Source organism: Citrus clementina, unplaced genomic scaffold, assembly GCF_000493195.1.
Source record: "Citrus clementina cultivar Clemenules unplaced genomic scaffold, Citrus_clementina_v1.0 scaffold_8, whole genome shotgun sequence".
NCBI classification, from domain to species: domain Eukaryota; kingdom Viridiplantae; phylum Streptophyta; class Magnoliopsida; order Sapindales; family Rutaceae; genus Citrus; species Citrus x clementina.
This window is the reverse complement of record NW_006262022.1, coordinates 1434182-1453239: the sequence shown is the minus strand read 5'-3', so window position 1 is coordinate 1453239 and position 19058 is coordinate 1434182. Positions and strand designations below refer to the sequence as shown.

At 34.2% G+C, this 19058-nt stretch overlaps 2 protein-coding genes and 1 pseudogene across 2 annotated transcripts; 1 reads left to right on the top strand and 2 right to left on the bottom strand.

Moving 5' to 3' along the window:
• Window positions 1-1046: 1046 nt before the first annotated feature.
• LOC18033822 lies at window positions 1047-5558 on the bottom strand (annotated as a pseudogene).
• Window positions 5559-6342: 784 nt separating this feature from the next.
• Window positions 6343-9284, bottom strand: LOC18035058 (uncharacterized protein At3g49720). Its single transcript, XM_024178948.1, has 7 exons — window positions 9129-9284; window positions 8612-8755; window positions 8285-8324; window positions 7921-7962; window positions 7318-7692; window positions 7177-7232; window positions 6343-6802 (listed from the first exon to the last, which is right to left on the bottom strand). Exons 2-7 carry the CDS (start codon window positions 8732-8734, stop codon window positions 6650-6652), a joined length of 789 nt encoding a protein of 262 aa, XP_024034716.1. The 5' UTR covers window positions 8735-8755; window positions 9129-9284; the 3' UTR covers window positions 6343-6649.
• Window positions 9285-13830: 4546 nt separating this feature from the next.
• Window positions 13831-18692, top strand: LOC18034375 (DUF21 domain-containing protein At2g14520). Its single transcript, XM_006422633.2, has 11 exons — window positions 13831-14342; window positions 15129-15205; window positions 15305-15388; window positions 15761-15874; window positions 16014-16100; window positions 16380-16519; window positions 16615-16702; window positions 17507-17580; window positions 17660-17796; window positions 17936-18207; window positions 18300-18692. The coding sequence occupies exons 1-11, from the start codon at window positions 14165-14167 to the stop codon at window positions 18342-18344; spliced, it is 1296 nt and encodes a 431-aa protein (XP_006422696.1). The 5' UTR covers window positions 13831-14164; the 3' UTR covers window positions 18345-18692.
• Window positions 18693-19058: the final 366 nt, after the last annotated feature.

Sequence of the window (19058 nt, the reverse complement as noted above, 5' to 3'; positions counted from 1 at the left end):
AAATTTTATTGAAATAAATTTAAAACTTATAAAATTACCAAAAAATATAAAATATATACACATATAATATTAAAAAATATAAAATTTGGGTACCCGGATTAAAATCTGGCCTAAATCCGGACTTGTTGCATCCGGACAGAATTCGGTCATTGCAATACCCGGACCCGGTCCGGGATTTTGCCATCCCTACTCACAGACCGTGGTTATCTGTAGTTGAAGGTTTATTTATGAAAACTCTTATGATAAGGTCTAAGCATTGAACAAAGTCGTTGAATGAATTAATCTGACTGAATGTGTTGATGTCTTAAAACATTTGTTAAGTTTATAACTTTTTTCAAATGTTCATAAATCATAATTGCGTCTCATATTTGTTTATATTCGCTTTGCCCCTGTAGCCTTTATACATAAGCTACTTTTTCGATTGAGTTTCGGTTCTTTGGGAAGCCCAGGCCCGACCCGTCCCGTCCAAATTTTGACATGGTTTTTAAGGGTTTGGGCTTGGTCTTTGCCCAGCCCATTTGTGATCTCTGCTTGGAATTAAAAATTTTTGTTTGAAATAAAAGTGAATAAATATTATACAATGCCAAAGAAACTAAATTAAACAACTACTTGATAATCAAAATACCACATGGAGATAAACGTTTTTCTAGTTTTATTAATTTAAGTATTTCCATAATTATACAAATTAGAGCTGTTAATTACTGCCATCCCCGAATTTTTTAAATGCCTCATTGAGTTGCATGTTCAAAATTCTTCTAACAGAGATAAGATAGCTGATACAAAGTTAATTTCTAGCTGGCAATGCATGTAATTAATCGGTTTTCCTTCTCTAGCAGTAGAAAAATTAATCCGAACTGAACTTTTTGTCAGTTATGTAATGGAGCAATGGTACTTGTATCCCCTTATAAATTTCTGTTTTGTGCCTGAATGTTTGGCGTAGAAAGCTGAATATTGAGAGCATTCCCAGGAGTTTTCTTGTACAAAAACTAGAAAACAAAATTTTAAAAATAATTATTATTATTTTCAGCAGAAAAATGTACGTTGTTCCCGAAGAAATCAATAGATAATTACAAAGAAATCTTATGAACTTTATTAATCATGATACTGTAATCGTAGAATATCCTTTATTTGCATAGATCTTAGCCTACTGAGAGTCAAGATCATAAGAAAGACTTGAAATATTTTTCTCGAGTGAGAAGACTTCATCTGATCTCACGCTTCTCCCCTTCAAGAACTGTGAATACCAATGTGCCGAGAGCTTAGGGTATCTCTTCAAATCCGGATCATGTCGGTCAACATAGTACAGGCCATAACTTGATTTATAGCCATCCAACAACTCGAACACGTCCAAGAAGGACCACACAAAGTACCCTCTTGTATTTGATCCATTTCTTCCATTTTTCCAAGAATAAAAAGCAAACAGTAAAGAAGTTAGATTATACACACAGATCACTTCACTTCATTTCAGGAAAAATGGAAAGGAGGTGAAATGATGGACTTTTAAAAGCTCAACATTTACATAAGACCAACAGTCAAAACCATTCCATAACACACTAATTTTCTATTAAAATATCTTGAGTCGAATGCTTATGAGCTCTTTCTTGCCCTCATGAAAATATAAAAGACATTCAAGGGGTCTACTTTGGCACAAAATAGGCATACCTCACAGTATCAAGCACAATTCCTATGTATGCATGCAAATATTCAACCCTGGATATATCTTCCAATGATGAATTGCGTGGGGTGGCCAGACCTGGTAAAATTCATTTGATGATAAAGCAAACCAAATCAGAAAAAAAAAAGTGAAACAAGTATTGACCATATCATATTAATGTTGCATCTGACAGCAACTATCTTTTGGTGCAAGGCCACAATTGCCACCACGAGAATAGTTACTGCAGGACTTTCTTTCCTTTTCTATTGTCTTCCCCCTCTATGCATGCTATTGTAAGGTATGTTTTCATGTGCAATTAGCCACTACCATATCCTGTTGCATACTCAAATAAAGATAGCATGAAATTTTTTCAAGTAGCTGACCAGGCAGCATGATTAGTGATTTCAGCTCTTTGATTCTTCATTTGTTACCTTTTTAAATACTTCATCACTTAAAGAAGAAGACCAGCATATGCGAGTTTACTTACTGTAGTCAGTCGTCAAGAGCATCAACAGATAGATGGATAAATAGATAGAGAGAGAGAGAGAGAGAGAACCATTCTCATGAATGTAAATGGGAGGATTGCCATAAACTTGCTTAAAATACTCCAGCACTATTTGCAGGCTTGAGGGCTGTATTGGAGATTGTGTCAAACAAAGAAAATTAGGAATGTAGTGAACTAAATCAAGTAGATTAAACAAATACTTTGATTATCTACTTAAAAGTCCCACCTCATTTGATGATGCAGCAGTATCCTGCTTAACTGCCAAAATCAATCAATAGTTTTAGTTTCTCAATTAGGCAGAAATTGATTTTTGAAAAAAAAAAAAAATTGACCTGTCAACTTGGTATATATAATGAGTTTACACAGTTACAAGACAGTAAGTATATAAGGACCACCATATGGAAGTTCTAGATTGAAATTAAGCCACAGATGAGTTTGACTAGGTGAACTTTGATGGAGTAAAAGAGGAATCAACTCATGTATAATTCAGCCATTTATCAGCAAAGTAAGACTAATGATATGTAGAGAACGTACAAAAAACCTTTGTTGCTGTGTCTGCACTCCAGTCTCTGTGTTTCTGTTTCAGACTGCTGGGATTGTCCTTGATGTAAACTGTGTAGTAGTTTATCACTCCAATGAAGTCAGCTGAACCTTTAATCTGTTGGGATTCATGGTCAGTGAAGGCTGGAAGTCTTGAGCCAGCATTTTGTTTCATTATTTTGGGATAGTCTCCATACGCTAACGGATTTGCAACCCTGAAATTCAGTGCAATATAAATATTAGCTACGGCTGAAATTTAAAATAATTAGATTAATGGAAAAAGTGCCAAACAGAGAGCTCAAGACATATAGATTCTTATCGTACCAACCAATTAGGAAATCAAAGTATCTTTGAGTTGCAATTGTATCCTCCTTTGAGTTTGTAAGAGGAAAAACCCCAAATGAAAAGATGCATAGACCTATATAGCCATGTTGCTTGTCCTGCATCACCATGCGTTGCAATTATTCCAATATCTTTAGACATGACTGTCATGACCCAAAACTAAACCTGGCAAGAAATTATTTGCATTGGACCTAAACTGTCACGAATTTGCTTTCAGGATGCTTATACACTCAAAATGTGTCTTGTCAATTAAGGTTTGGATCACCCCTTATAAGCACTAGACTTCTCCCATAACCAAGCACGTACAACCTACCAAGCTTAGAAACTCAGTTCGCACACTTGTATTCAAGAATGGTTCTGGCCATCATTTACGACTCAACCTAGATTTGACAAGATATTATCCATTTTGATACTGAACCCTTACGGATTCATTCTCAGGGTGCCTATAAGTAAAGTGTGGATCTTTTTATACAATCTTTTATAAATGTGGATCACCTTCTATAAGTATTAGGCTTCTCTCACACACTCAAAGCGATATGGGATATTGCAATGGCAAAAATTGACATCTAAGGAAGTAATGTGCGGACACAAAATTTCTATTCTAACAAGAAAGACTAAAAATGCTTGATGCTGAAGCCAAATACTTCTTGTTGAACTCAATATAAATAACTGAAAGGATAAATGATTGACTAAGTCACACACTAGATGGAATACTGAAGCACATGAATGAAATTTTTTTGGATATTACCTGATAATTCTTTTTATACAATCTTGCAACCGATGCATGTGCCAATAAGAGATGATGAACTGCCATGTATGGCTCAGTGGAAGAATTGCCTCTAGAGCAGTTATTGAATGAAGAAGAACATCGTTTAGGTGGTGCAATTCCGAAGTCATAACCTAACATTGCAAATCCATTTGGCTCATTCACAGTGGTCCAATATGAAACCCTATCGCCGAACTCTCTGAAGCATACATCTGCATAAGCTGTGAAGTCTTTCCTGCATTCAAAATGGAGAAAATATAGACACAGTCATCAACACGTTTATTGATTTGCTTATTTAACCAAGCACAAAAGGGTAAGCTAAAACCACAAGGAACTGAGAAATATACACAATCATTCGATTGATCCATCCGCCATACTCATCTTCCAGTGCCTGAGGAAGATCAAAATGGTGTAATGTGACATGCGGTTGGATTCCTGCTTGATTCAAACAAAAGTGGTATATTGGAGATAGTGGAAGTACTTTCCTTAAATATATGCAAAGAAATTGAGTTTCTATAAGTAGTAATGAAAAACTGGAACTGACCATAGCTGATTAGCTAATTTATGAGGTTGTTGTAGTACTGTAAACCCTTTGGATTGACAGGTCCTCTTCCATCTGAACAAGAAAGATAGAAGAAAATGAGGATAATCTGAGAGAATGACTCAGAAACTGCATAATTGTTATATGTTTCAGAAAAGCCGGGAGTATCTTATCATACTTGGAATTAGTCTTGACCATGAGATGGAAAATCTATAGGCATCTAGGCCTGTGTCTGCCATAAGCTTCACATCTTCCTGAAAAAAAGCACATGGGTTGCACAGGTATCATTGTGCCACAAGATGCAATGTTTTGCATGAACAAGCAAAATCAACCAGCTGTTGGTTGGTTATTGTTGTATAACCATTTCAATTAGTTTCAATAGACAAAATGAGGATGAACTGTAATTGAATTTTACTTAAGCTTTATGTGAAGAATCATAATGATTTAAGGCATGATGTATCCACCTTGTACTTATGATACTCATCGCACGCTACGTCTCCAGTGCCAGGTACATTCCCTGAAAATTTAGAAGAGAAAACCCAACACAACTGTTAGAAGATAAATTTTTGATAAACACAGTTATAGTAAATCAATGAAAAATTATTAGGGGTGAAGCTTTGATATCTAATATCTGAAAAATTTCAATGCCAACCTCAGCATATACAATCAAGAACACAACAAGGAGTGATGATAAACTAAGGGGTTCGGCAAGACTCATATTTAATCTGAAAGAACAAAACTGACCGGCATGTGCAAAGGTATCCCAAATGCTGGGAGTCCTTCCATCTTCATTTGCTGCCCCCTCTACCTATATTACACGTTACATATCATAAGAATCTGATGTTTCTTTTTTTTTTTCCCCCCCTACCTTCTCCTCCAATTAACAAACTAAAAGTGTAAACTGAAACAGATCAGACAGCTGAGTAGAAGAAGTTAGAATTAGTTGTGGACCTGATAAGCCGAAGTGCCAGAACCAAAAATGAAGCCAGGTGGGAAGTCATTTTTGGTATACTCAACAGCAGTGAGTGCTGATGCTGCCAAATTAAGCAGAAATATTAGCAAGAAAAAGGGCCTCAACATCACAGATTGAAGTAAGCAAGCGATTGTTGATGTTGTTTCTTTTTACAATTATGAGACTGGGAAGTGGGAAATGCTATTTGAGTTTGTTAGTAGTATACAGAGTAAAGCTCTCCCCTTCTTATGGAGAAAACTCAAGATAGCTAACCAACCTGTACAAAAATGGAAAAAGGGTTAAAAAAACACAAAAACTGTCACAGTCTCCAAGCTGTCGTGTTGCTCCTGTGTGACCAATCAATCACCCAATCAAAATTCCATAGCCCTTTCGACAGTGATTGTGATTGGTGATGGTGATTGGTGATGCATTAATGGTTGCGACTAGCTACGTAGCTTGTCCGCCGTCTTCTTTTGATCATTTTATTTATTTATTTTATTATAGAAGGGATCACGAAGAGCCACGGCAACACTAACCTGTAGTTCTTTTGACCATTTTGAAGTACAGAATTATGAAAATCGATTTTACTGGGCTTTCGGCCCTTCCGTTTTTGACTTAGCGAGTATGTACTGTCGTTGTCCCTCGATTGCGTTGAGTACAACAAAGTTGCCACTGTTGGACCCAATACGATCTTTTTTTGTCTGAAGCAAACGAAAAAAATGCCTGAGCTGGTCTTTGGAGTTAGAGCTCAGGTCAATTAAAAAACTACACTATAGCGTGTTTAAGTTCATCACACTCCATTAGAACTGTTTGCTAAAACAAAAGCTCAGGTCAATTGAAAGCCTTTTTGGGTAAAGCAACCCATCTTCTAGCCAACTTGAGACAACACAACTCAACTCAACTCAATTCAACTCGCCAAGTTCTACCGTAGCCCAAAATCCAGCTTCCTCAAAAGCTCAACCGATCCCATGTTTAAGCGAAAACATACAAAGGATGACACTTAGCAATTGCAAATTACATTGAGACAGAGTCCGTCTGAAGAAATTTTACCCTTAAAATGAAAAAATAATAATAATTTGTAGTCATATAATTATCAAAACAAATATGGGTCTAGGCATACTAACAATCTTAGCATACACCTATAACAAGCAGGAAGATTAGAAGCAAAACAAAATCTAAAGAGTACACAAAGGCAGAAGGCATTCCTTGTGAACTCAGATGCGTAATGTCTCATGATTGGTACACAACATTACTTACCCTTTGGGTATATGCTTGCTAGCATGTTTTTCAGATGTGTAAGTTCAACAAGAGAGTATGTGTTGATAAGAGAGTATATGTTGCTGAGATTCTCAGTGATATGACTTCAAGTGGAAAACTTGACAAGCCGGCTTATAAGATCTCTTAACTGAAGCCTGATCAAACTTCTTCGCGGCTACTTCATTCTCTTCCAAGCTATTCTGAAGAAAATACCTTATCCACCAAGTTGAACTCCGTAATTTGGCCTACAGAAAAGTAACGTTTAATGGTGTCAACTTTCTTCCATCGAAAAAAAAAAAAAAAAGAACTTGAATTACTATGCCTGTACAGCCAAAACTTACTGAAATATTTTGAACCCAAAAAGAATAAAAAATAATCCCATATAACTGAGTAAGCAAGATATCAGTCGTATTTCGACCAACCAAACATCAGACATGTATGAATTGTGTTTCTCAACAAATAAATGTTAGCATGCCATCAATTCAAAGTAACAAAGACAGCATTCAAATGAAATTGTAAAAGTCCACAGCCTAGTTCAAATCCAACCAATATATAGGAATATGAGAAGCCCTATGAGGATTAGGAACAAATTGAAATCCTGCAAAGAGTAATAACTTACAGGACGACCAAATTTGGATAGTTCAGAAACTTTAGCTCTATGCTGACCAGGATAACCTACACAAAAATGATATATCAAAAGAACTTAAGATTATCAATAGTTTCATACACATATTTTGAAAAACCTAAATAAGGGATTTACCAGCAAATATTACTACTCCATCAACAGATACCCTAGCCAATTCTGGAAGAGTTCTGTTAAGGTACTTTGGAGACAAGTAATCCACAGCATCTGACACTATCACTAGAGAAAATGACTTTGCCCGATAGGGCAGAGGAAACTTAATATCGGCCACCCGCACAATGCCTTTTCGCACAAGACTCCTGCAGTTGGCATCAGCGTCGTCTAAGTCATATGGTTCAACACCCCATGCTTCAGTATCCTCCTCTTTCAACAATTTAGATACCACTGAACAAGTTTCAGGTCCTACATGTAGTATTTTGAGCATGCTGTCACCATATGCCTTCTTAAGAACAGGTAATGCTCTCTGGACTTCTAAAGTGCACGAAACAACGCCTGCATAATTGAAATCATGAGCTGAAGAAAAGTTTTCATATCCACTCCATTTGCATGCCGGCGGTACCATGCAAAAATTCAAAGAATGGGGAAAAGAATGGCTCAAACTAACACAAGATATCAGTATTCCCCATCTTTAGCCCATAAAATCCTAGCCTTTGGCATCCAGGTTGCAAAATATTAAGAAGCATGGAAACTAAGATAATAGAATCAAAACACCAACTTTACCTTCAACTTTACTCAATGCCTCTTTTTCAATGATTGTTTTACCTGTAACAGAAACGTAAAGAAGTTAATACAAAACATACTATAGAAGATAAAATTGAAATCAGACAAATACTGCTCAAATCAGTTGCTGATAATGGTAGACTTTAACCACACCAAAGTTCCAAAGTGAAAAGTACATCAAAGTCTGTTCATAAACTAACTTTTAATGTCTGTGGCATTTTTTTCTTTTAAATTTTTTCAAGGCTTTGAAAAAACAATGGTGGTTGGATATAGATGAACTTCCTTTCAGATCTTGGTTGTGGGAAAAATAAAAATTTCATGAACCATCACCACTGATAATGAAACTAACAGAGAAAATACAAACCTGACCCACTGTATAAATAGCCAATAAGGAGTACTGCACCCTGAAAATTCACAAAAGTATAACAATAATTAATTACTTTCATTTTGAAAATCTGCTCAACATAAATTATAATTAATTACTTTCATTTTGAAAATATGCTCAACATGGAATTTATGTTCCGTAGGTAGGTGGCAGTAACAGGAATTTATTTGTAGAGTGGGGAGTACATATGCGGAAATCAATATTTATTTCTCAACAAAGGAAAAATCAGTGGTTAATGTGATAATTGCTAGAAAATGGTAAGCAAACTGAGAAAATTATGGGGAACAATGATGCTACAAAACATACCACAGCCAAAAGTATAACAGACAGCAAAGGTGATGAGCGTGATTTTGAATGTGCTGAACCCACAAAAGGGATGCTTCCACCATCAGCAAGGCGTCGAGCAGGATTCACTGGCCTCCTTGACATGACTATGTAACAATGGAGAGCCTTCAAAACCAAAAGTAAATTAAGAAACAATCTAAAATGAGTTCTCTTTTCCAAAGTTAGTTCTACTCTTTGTCATTTGAATGTTCAGATATAAACCCAAACTCCATTACATTAAGTATCAGCTGTCACAAAAACCACTAAAATAACCCATCACTGGATTCATTGGCATTTCAACTACAGCAAACAGTTAAGTGTCTTGAATCTTAAGCATACCCATTTCTCTTATTAGTGACTACTACAACTACAAGCTAAAATTCAGCTAAACGAAAGCTAAATTTAGTTAGTGACAAGGAATCACAAGTGATACGAACATACTTTAATAATAAATTGAAGCCAACGATTCACTGTAAATCAAAAACTGTAAGCAAATTACCTGAGATCAACGATCAGATGGGTCGAGTATAGAGCACGATCCAGATCTGTTCGCAGTGGGAAAGAGGGAAATGGGATTTGTTTTTCAACTTGGTTTTGATTTAAATAAATTATTTATCCGATGTTTGATAATTTTTAATTCGCCGAAGAATCTTTCTCGTTCTTTCTCTTTTTAATTGTATATATTATTATTCTTCGGTTTATAAGATGGGATAATAACTAAATGGGATAATAACATCCGAATCCATGATGTTTTGGAAACTTTATACTTTCGGACATAATTTGTCATTTATTGCGTACAGGTCCCTAAATTTTTACTAGCTATAAAGTATTCCAAATATTCAATTATTTAAAAAAAATAACTAATTTTATGAAGTATTAAAGTTTTCACTCGACGATTTTATCATCAGATCATTTCCTGGTATTAATTACTTACTTAACAATTACCTTTTAGCTTAATGACTGTGGCCTCCTCACATCATTAGTCGAGATTTTGAATTTTCTAATTATAATTTATCCAGTCTTTTAAACAAATAGTATAATCATAATATTAGGGGTTTACTCGTAAATTTGATTTTATCTTTCAAAAAAGAAAATATTGATTAAAAAAACTCTGAATTATTTGCCTCTCAATTGGACCCTCCAATGGGCCCAAGTTGAGTTGTTTATGTACAACCGTTATTCGGTCGGGCCGCAATCTTTGGATAATGGCAAAATCGAAAATAAAATTCACTTTTAATTTTCGAAATAAATTTAGTGAAACTAGGAATGGGCATTTGGTTTGGTTGGGTAAGTAAAAACTGGTTCAGAAAATATGAATTGATCGGCTTTTTGTTTGAATCAAATCGAATAAAAAATGATTGGTTCATTGTTAAAATTTAAAAAAAAAAGAATGATTAATATTTTTTTATTAGTACTTTTACACAAAACATGAATAATTAATAATTATAATTTAATTGGACTTAAAAAATAATAAGTGAAAACTATAAAATTTTGGTTAATATAAAAGAAAAAATATTAAATTTCATAGATTGAATCATATAAAACTAATTCCACCCAAATCGAAATAATTCGATTCAGTTTCTAAGTTTGATTTATATTTAATTCACAACTTCTTAAATCAATCAGGTTTGGTTTGCTTTGCCTTTTTGACAAAACCAAACCAAAATGGTTAACGTCACCCCCAAGTGATACAATAATATATCTTTGTTCATAAGCATATTCCATTATGTAACAGTTATAGTTTTATATATATATATATATATATAGTGAAACAATAATATCTCAATACGGAAATTATCATTTTATTACCAAAGTTATTCTGACATATCATTTAAGTACCATAGTTTGCCGAAAAATATATTTTACTACCAAACATTTACGCCGTTATCAATTCACTACTATTCTGTTAAGAAAACGTTAATATTTAACAGAAATTGAGTTAAAAGTCGATTTTACCCCCAAGAATTTAAAAAATAATTTTACCCATTGTAATTTAAGCATTATATGTCAGAATAACTTTAGTAGTAAAATGATAATTCCCCTAAAGACTTGGTAGTAAAATAATAATTTATTTATCAAATTAACAAACAATTTTATTCTTACAGTTGGAAATGTCTTTGATGCCCTTATGACATCAGTAAGATATCAGCAAATTTTTAACGTTCTTAACGGAATAATAGTGAATTGATAACGACGCAAACGTTTGGTAATAAAATATATTTTTCGGCAAACTATGGTACTGACATGATATGTTAGAATAACTTTGGTAGTAAAATTATAATATCGCTATATATAATAAAAAAAGTTATATTTTAAGCTATAATAACTTAATGATCTTGACAAATCATAAATCATAACGGGCGTTGTCTAATTGAGTTGGTAAAATTAAATATTTAAAATATATTAGTTAAATTACTCAAATATATTTGAAGATGACTCATCATGTTCTACAACTCAACATGGACGTTATTTTTTGTATCTATTAAAGACAAAAGAAAGGGAATTTTTATCTACCGATTTTAATTTCTATAATTATAACGTGAGTAATGATACAGTCACAAACTCTTGTACAAATTTATTTTGTACAAACTGATGTGGCATGATAAGATTGATTGAATTAAATATCACTTGGCCTACATAATTTGTTTTTATTAATTTATATTCTCATTCAACCAATGAATTAATGCCACGTCAGTTTGTACAAAATAAGTTTATACAAGAGTTTGTGGCTGTATTGTTACTCTTATAACGTTGGGCATGGTATTTGTGACCAAAAAAAAATCTCAAATCTAAAACTAGATAGGGTGGAGAGTTGTGCTTAATAAGGAACTACAACAAACGAATTATTATTTATTTATAAATACAAGTTTTATGTTCATATATCATTTTCTTTATTTCTCCATGTTTACATTTTTTTTTGTAAGTGAAATTAAAGTTACGACAAAGCAAGCCATTAATGTACATAAGTTTACAGTTTAAAATAATATTGTGTCACTTGTATAGTTAAGGAAAAAAATCGGAGAGTGCATTTACCGGATTTAATAATAATAAAAATATATATAATGAATGGGCTTAGGATGACAATGTGCACCATCCGCAAATGAGTTTGCTATTACTAAACCCGCACCCACATTTGTTGTAGGTTTTAATTTTTTAAGAAAACCAACATACCGCGGGTTTTGACAATCCGCAATAGTACCCGACGAATTTTTTGTAGGTTCTCACATTTTAAATCACAAATGTTTAATATGTAAATTTATATTAATAAGCTAAAATTCTACATAACATACTTAATTCTAAATGTAATTAATATAAATTGAAAATTAAAATTATCACATCAATCCAACACAAATTATCAAATTTAAGTATGAAATATATAAATCTATAAAAAAATAACCACAAATGCCATGAAAAATTCATGGTTGTGAGGTTGCGGCTTACGGGTGAAAGGAAAATAGTTTGGAAGGTTAGGTTTTGCGGCTGCTGCTCACAGGTGAAAAGAAAATAGTTTCGATTTCTTTTATGTTAGGTTATGAGTTGCAACTTGCACACACCACAAGTGACATGTTTGTATTTTACATTTATTTAATTTATATATTTTTAGATTTAATTAATTTTTCAATTAAAATTACATTAAAACTATTTGGAAAAAAAATTACAGGTTTGACAAATATTCATGCCGGTCTCCATAAAATATTTAGATAATACTAAATCTACCTGTAACGTAGTATAGATTTAAATTTTTAATATCAAACACACCCACAATCTGTAAAATTACCCACAATAAATGAATTTTAGCGATGGATTTAGACAGATTTGGGGATATCATTGTCATCCTAAGACTGAAAGCCAACGGCCAACGGGGTGGCAATAGCCACATGTAATGAAACTTAACGATAGTAAGTTTAAAAATATATTAAATTAAAAAGAAGATATTGTTCGTTGTCGCAGGGATAAAGATGATGGGGTAACGTGAGGATCAGAACCGCATATTGTGGATCACGACACGTATACACGCCACATGTCGCAATCAGAAAAGACCAACGCACAGCCATTTTCAGCTTTTTCTGCTTCACCAAACAGCCGGCGGCAAATGCTACGGCCTCTACACACTCCGCTGTCACACATTTCTCCGATTCTCTCTCCATATCTCATAAATTATTCAACATCACCTTTTTGTGGGTGAATTTCAAAACTATCCTTATATTTTGGAAATATAACAAATAGGCGCATAAGTTTACCATACGGATAATATCAATCAAATTCAAGGTTTTCTCATTTTGTTTCAATTATTTAAAATTATGTTTTTTTTTTCACTTTTCTACAGGAATTCTTAAAAGTTCCGGAGAAGACAAAGAATATATCATAATTCACATTGAACTTAAATCTTAATTCTGCAACTACATACTTGATTCTTTAGTTCTTAAACCAATCATTTTATCAAATTTGCTTGTGTTCCAATTTAATTAACTTATATTTTCTTTCGCCAAACTGTAAAAATACTTATTTGATTATTCGATCCATTCATATTTTGAATTATAGATATAATGATATATATGTATACATTTATTGATATTGAGAACTTTATAAAAATACCTTGGAATTAGAGTCAACTAATAACATTAGTCTACTTACTATTGTTCTTATTTTTTTTAATATTGATTACACATCAGATTACTGTATTATACTGATATTTATAATTGCTATTAGAGTAGACATATAACACTCATAGATGAGAGGTGTCTTTACTTCATTGCATTTCGTAAGAGAGAAAAACTTACAAATTAATTTCACATAATTTTTTACTTAGTTGAAGGAGATTGAACCCATGCATTGTTCTTACAATTTTTATATAAATTCTCCTAATATTTTATATTATTAATTATATATCGATCGCTCATGAATTGAGTGCTACTCAATAAACATATCAATTACCTATCCGCGGCTTATCATTCATCGGCTGCTTCTCTAGCAAGAAATATCCACTCTTAACGTGTAAAGTATTAAAAATTATAACTAAACAGTCCTATAAATTAGCCTTAATTTTGAGTTATTTTCATAAAAATCCCTTAAACTTTCGCCATCGGAGTTATTTAGAAAAAGTGTTAATGTGCGAGCCTATTTATAATTTTGCAAACGACAGGGACTAATCTGAGTCGTAGGTGTTCATTTTCTCTTATTTCACCGACCGGACGTTAAAAAAAAAAAATTGTCCTCCATATTCAGGTGAAAAAATGGTTAAATTTTTAAGGTAATTATATATAAAGAATGTAACAAAATTTCCCATTAAAGAATATATGAATCTTTTTCAGTGCTCTTCGTACAGTGAGTTAATCCCTTTTCTTTATAAACCGCACCTCTCTCTCTCTCTCTCTCTCTCTCTCTGTTATTCTGTTCCTTTTTTCTAGAAAGAGCCCATTGTTATTCTCGAGAACGCAGTCGATTTGAAACTGCAATTTGTTCGTTTGGGGCTAATTCAGTGATGCGTCTGTGACAAAAGAGTTTCGTATTGAGAGTTTTGAGCTGGGTTAAAGAATGGCAGTGGAGTACAGTTGCTGTGGGATGGGTTTTATTATTCATATCGTCGTAATAGTGTTTCTGGTTATGTTCGCTGGGCTCATGTCTGGTCTCACCTTGGGGCTCATGTCTATGAGTCTTGTTGATCTTGAAGTTCTTGCTAAGTCTGGTACTCCCAAGGATCGCAAGCATGCCGGTAATTCTTCATTTGTCTTTTTATTTAATTTTTTGTTTTTATTGTACATCCTCTTTAGTTGCTGATAAAATTTAAAATGTAAAACTTCTTTTGGATGGTACAAAAGGTTTGAGGTTCGTGTCCCGAGCCTATTTTATAATTAATAACAAAAAAATCGGAATGCTAGTTAGTTCAGTTGGTATGGTTTCAGTTTGGTTCGTATTCATCTATATTGTTTACACAAGGTGATATGATCTCATTTTGGTTGGGTTTTTGGCTTGGAATATTCTTCAGTGTTATGGTATGGTTGGTTTGTTTGTTTTGGTTAGTGGGTTGCTGAGAAAATGATAGAAAAGGTTGGGTGGTGAAGGTCCAAGAAGCTGTTTTCAGTAATTGAGGCTACCGTGGGGTGATTATTATATTTGAGAAATAGTTTCTTGACTTTTTTTATGTTGTTTATGTTGGACAATCTTCCAAGTCTTTTGGACTGGTTTTGGAAAAGCTTTCAATTGTGGTTGTGGGTTTATGAGAACTTTCTTTGGAAGTTTCAAAGCAAACTTAAAATCAGGTTTTCACCAACAATCTCGAGTCATGTAGTTTAGCTTGGGAAAATAATAAAGGTTTTTTGTGGAAAATTTCAGCTGTGGTGAATTGGTGTATGTACACTGACGAAAAGTTATTTGCAAATAAGCCTCTGGCATCATGTTTCAGTATGTTATTTACATGTAGTAAAAGCATCTTACGTAACAGATGTCTTTCATCTTAAAAGATTTTCTTAAGCTTACTGTATGCCCCTTGTCTTAACAGCAAAGATATTACCGGTGGTCAGAAATCAACATCTGTTGTTATGCACCCTACTTATTTGCAATGCTGCTGCCATGGAGGTACATTGATTTGAATATGTCATGAAGAAGCTATTTGGTTAGATGTGTTGGAAGAGACTAACAGATATGGAAAATGACCACTGTTTTTCCCTTTATCAGGCACTTCCCATTTTCCTTGATGGTTTGGTTTCAGCTTGGGGTGCTATTCTGATTTCAGTGACATTGATTCTTTTGTTTGGTGAGGTGCAGAATTTAACCTTGACTGTATGTTCATTTGTTCTACATCTGTGAAATGAGGATAAATAGTCAAAGATACAGCTAAAGTAAAGCTAATGAGTGTAATTAGTTTGGCATATGGTACATGTGCTATTAATCACATTTTAGGCAACACAATTCTTCCTGGAGTGTCTCACTGAATAATGGCTTTGGGTTCCTGCATCTTAGGTGCATTATGGTAGGACGGCATAATGTTTTTTTTTTTTTTTCTGTACAGACATAAAACATGTTCTACTGGAAACAATGTTATATATTGTGTGGCTACTTTGATTTATTCATTTATGTTTCAGCAACACAATGCCTGTGCATGCTCTAATTGCTATCCACTTGTGTTTACAGATCATCCCACAGTCTGTTTGTTCTCGATATGGTTTGGCCATTGGTTCAACTGTGGCCCCATTTGTCCGGGTTCTTGTTTGGATCTGCTATCCTGTTGCTTTCCCAATAAGCAAGGTAAGATATGTTGTGTTGAATACTTCCGTCCTTAAATTTTCTGCATCACTAAAATCGAGCAATCTGGTCAGTTCATGTGTACAATGTAGTAATCTTGACCTATTCTTCTTCTTTTTCCTTCTTTTTGGTGATTTTGCAGCTGCTGGACGTTTTATTGGGCCATGGACGTGTGGCACTTTTTCGCAGAGCTGAGTTGAAAACACTTGTGAATTTGCATGGTAATGAGGTATGTTTAACACCTCTTTAATTTATTCAAGTAGCAAGCGGAAGCTCTTAACTTATTCGTATTTTGTTATAAATTATTATATGTATTTAATGCTTGTTTAGCCATTTTTTTTCACTTGTTATGCTATTCATTTCATCTGTTCTTACATTCCATGTTTGCTGAACGTCTTCCAAGGGTTTTTTTCTCCTACTCATATTACAATTGTTAGACATCCTTTTGTCTATCTTCCTTTTCATTACGTGCAATTCCATTTATCACCCTGTGATTGATTTTTATTAGGCTGGAAAAGGTGGAGAACTGACACATGATGAGACAACAATTATTGCCGGAGCACTTGAGCTCACAGAGAAAACTGCAAGTGATGCCATGACTCCAATAGCCGAAACTTTTGCTATTGATATTAATGCCAAGCTTGACAAGTAAGATGTTCTGAAGAGTATTAAATATAAAGCCACTTGCACCATTTGCATAAGTATCATCCTCATTGGCATTGGCATCCACTTTTAATGGACAGGGATTTGATGAACCTAATATTGGAGAAAGGACACAGCAGAGTGCCAGTTTATTATGAGGAGCCTACAAACATAATTGGACTCATTCTGGTAATTTGAAAATCAATTTTTGTGGTTCATGTTCATTGAAGATTAATAGTTCTGGCGATTGTTCTATTTGAAGTTGCATGAGTTGAATTGATGAATATGCTTAATTGCTTATATTCTGATGTGGCCTTTTTACAATCTGAATTTTACCAGACTTGGTCTATCCAGAACTCATCTAGTTTGCTTGATATGATGAAATATTTGGTAACATAGAGAGTTAGCATCATTGTTTGAATTGTTAGATAGGTGGGTTGGACAGTAGAAAAAAATCTCCAAATATTGGGAGCTAACCATTGACTCATTTGATAAGAGAGCTAAAGAATATCTTGGTAAGGTGTTACGAAGAAACTGCTTGCCCTAGAATTTCAACTTCATCGTGGTTGGTTGGTTAACAGTAGAAAAACAATCTCCAAATATTGGGAGCTAACAATCGACTCATTTGATAAGAGAGCTAAAGAATATCTTGGTAAGGTGTTACGAAGAAACTGCTTGCCCTAGAATTTCAACTTCATCAGGGTTGGTTGGTTACTCTTGCTCTTATATGGATAAAGTAGCGGGTGAACCAAGCATAAATAGCTGTACTTTTTATTGCTTGTATTGCATGTCAGAAATTTGATCTACTTAATTTGATGTACCAATCATCTTCCTCGTAATTGCATATCTTTCGATCTATGACCATGTGAAAATGTACAGCTACATTGGGCATTTCATTAGCAAGGGCCAGGTTAGAATGGATGGGAGGAAAGCGCAGGCCAATTTCTTTTTTGCATCCTTTTCTCTTTCTGACATTCAAATTCTATCCTTTAGGTGAAGAATTTGTTAACAATTCACCCAGAAGATGAAGTTCCTGTGAAGAGTGTTACCATACGAAGGATTCCAAGGTATCTTATTTCTCTGGGAAAATGTTCATGTGCATTATTTCGGTCATTGAGTTTATTCTCTACCTCTATTTGATTATAGGGTTCCAGAAACTTTGCCGTTATATGAAATCTTGAATGAGTTTCAGAAAGGTCATAGCCATATGGCTGTTGTGGTAAGGCAGTACAACAAGAATGCAGAACAACCTGCTAGTAACCCTGCTAGCAAGTCAGCATACGGTAGAAGCCCACTTATTTGTTGTAGATTATCTTGAAAAATTTATTTACCTGAAACGTCCAAGCCTCAAAATTTTACGTATGATAGGGTTTCTTTCTTTTCTGCCCTTTTTTGTATAACACCTCTGCTCTCACATTATAGGTTCAGCAAGAGATGTGAAGATTGACATTGATGGTGAAAAGCCTCCACAAGAGAAGGTTTTGAAGACCAAAAGACCACTGCAGAAGTGGAAGAGCTTTCCCAACAGCTCAAATAATAATTTATACAGGACCAGTTCTAGGAGTAGGAAGTGGACAAAAGACATGTACTCGGACATTTTACAAATAGATGGCAATCCACTCCCAAAGCTGCCTGAGGAAGAAGAAGCTGTTGGCATAATCACAATGGAAGATGTCATTGAAGAACTTTTACAGGTAAAGGCCAACATAGGTTTTGGCAAGATTTCCATCTCTATTGTTCTGCACGATTCCTCATTCATAGTTTCTATATTGACCAAATCGTGCAGGAGGAGATATTCGATGAGACAGATCATCATTTTGAGGACTCATGACGAAGGCCTTACTAGCAATTAATACGTACTGCAATATAGATAACGACGCAAAAATTGTTATATATTCATCTTGGAATCTGGATGGTTTCCTAGGATTCAATTGAAATGTTGAAGCTATTGTAGAGTAATCAGATGGTTTGTACTGCGTGTGTTCAAAGTGAAATTGTATGTTTACAAAAGAAAAGGAGAATGTATTGTATTTTGTACTTAATCAGAGGGGAGATCTGTAAGTAGAGTCATCAGAGATGTAAAAGACAATTTTTTGCCAACCAAGATGTGAGAAGTGTTGGTGCTATGATGATATATTACTTTTTCATTGTATGAAAAGAAAGTTTTAAGTCTGTTTGAGCTGGAAATGTACTACGACTTCTGGTATAATCCCTTGTGATTGCATCGGGGACGTGGGACATCGTCATAGTCGCGGGAAGAAAGAATCAACATGAAGGAGAATCAACTACCTGGGAAAACGCTGTTAACAACTTGAACGGACAGTTGTTGAGGCATTTTCCTCTTGTTACATGTCGGCCATCAAAATCGACGGATTGAAATGGAACGTATAAACGCATTTAGGGGCAAGCAGAAGCCAATAATTTCTACAGAGTTCAGTCTCAATCCAATATCTGTTTAAATTGCCGAATGCATCATTAAAGATGATTCAATACAAATTCCACTTCGTTCATAGCCCATCATCAAATATAATTAGTTATGATGTTG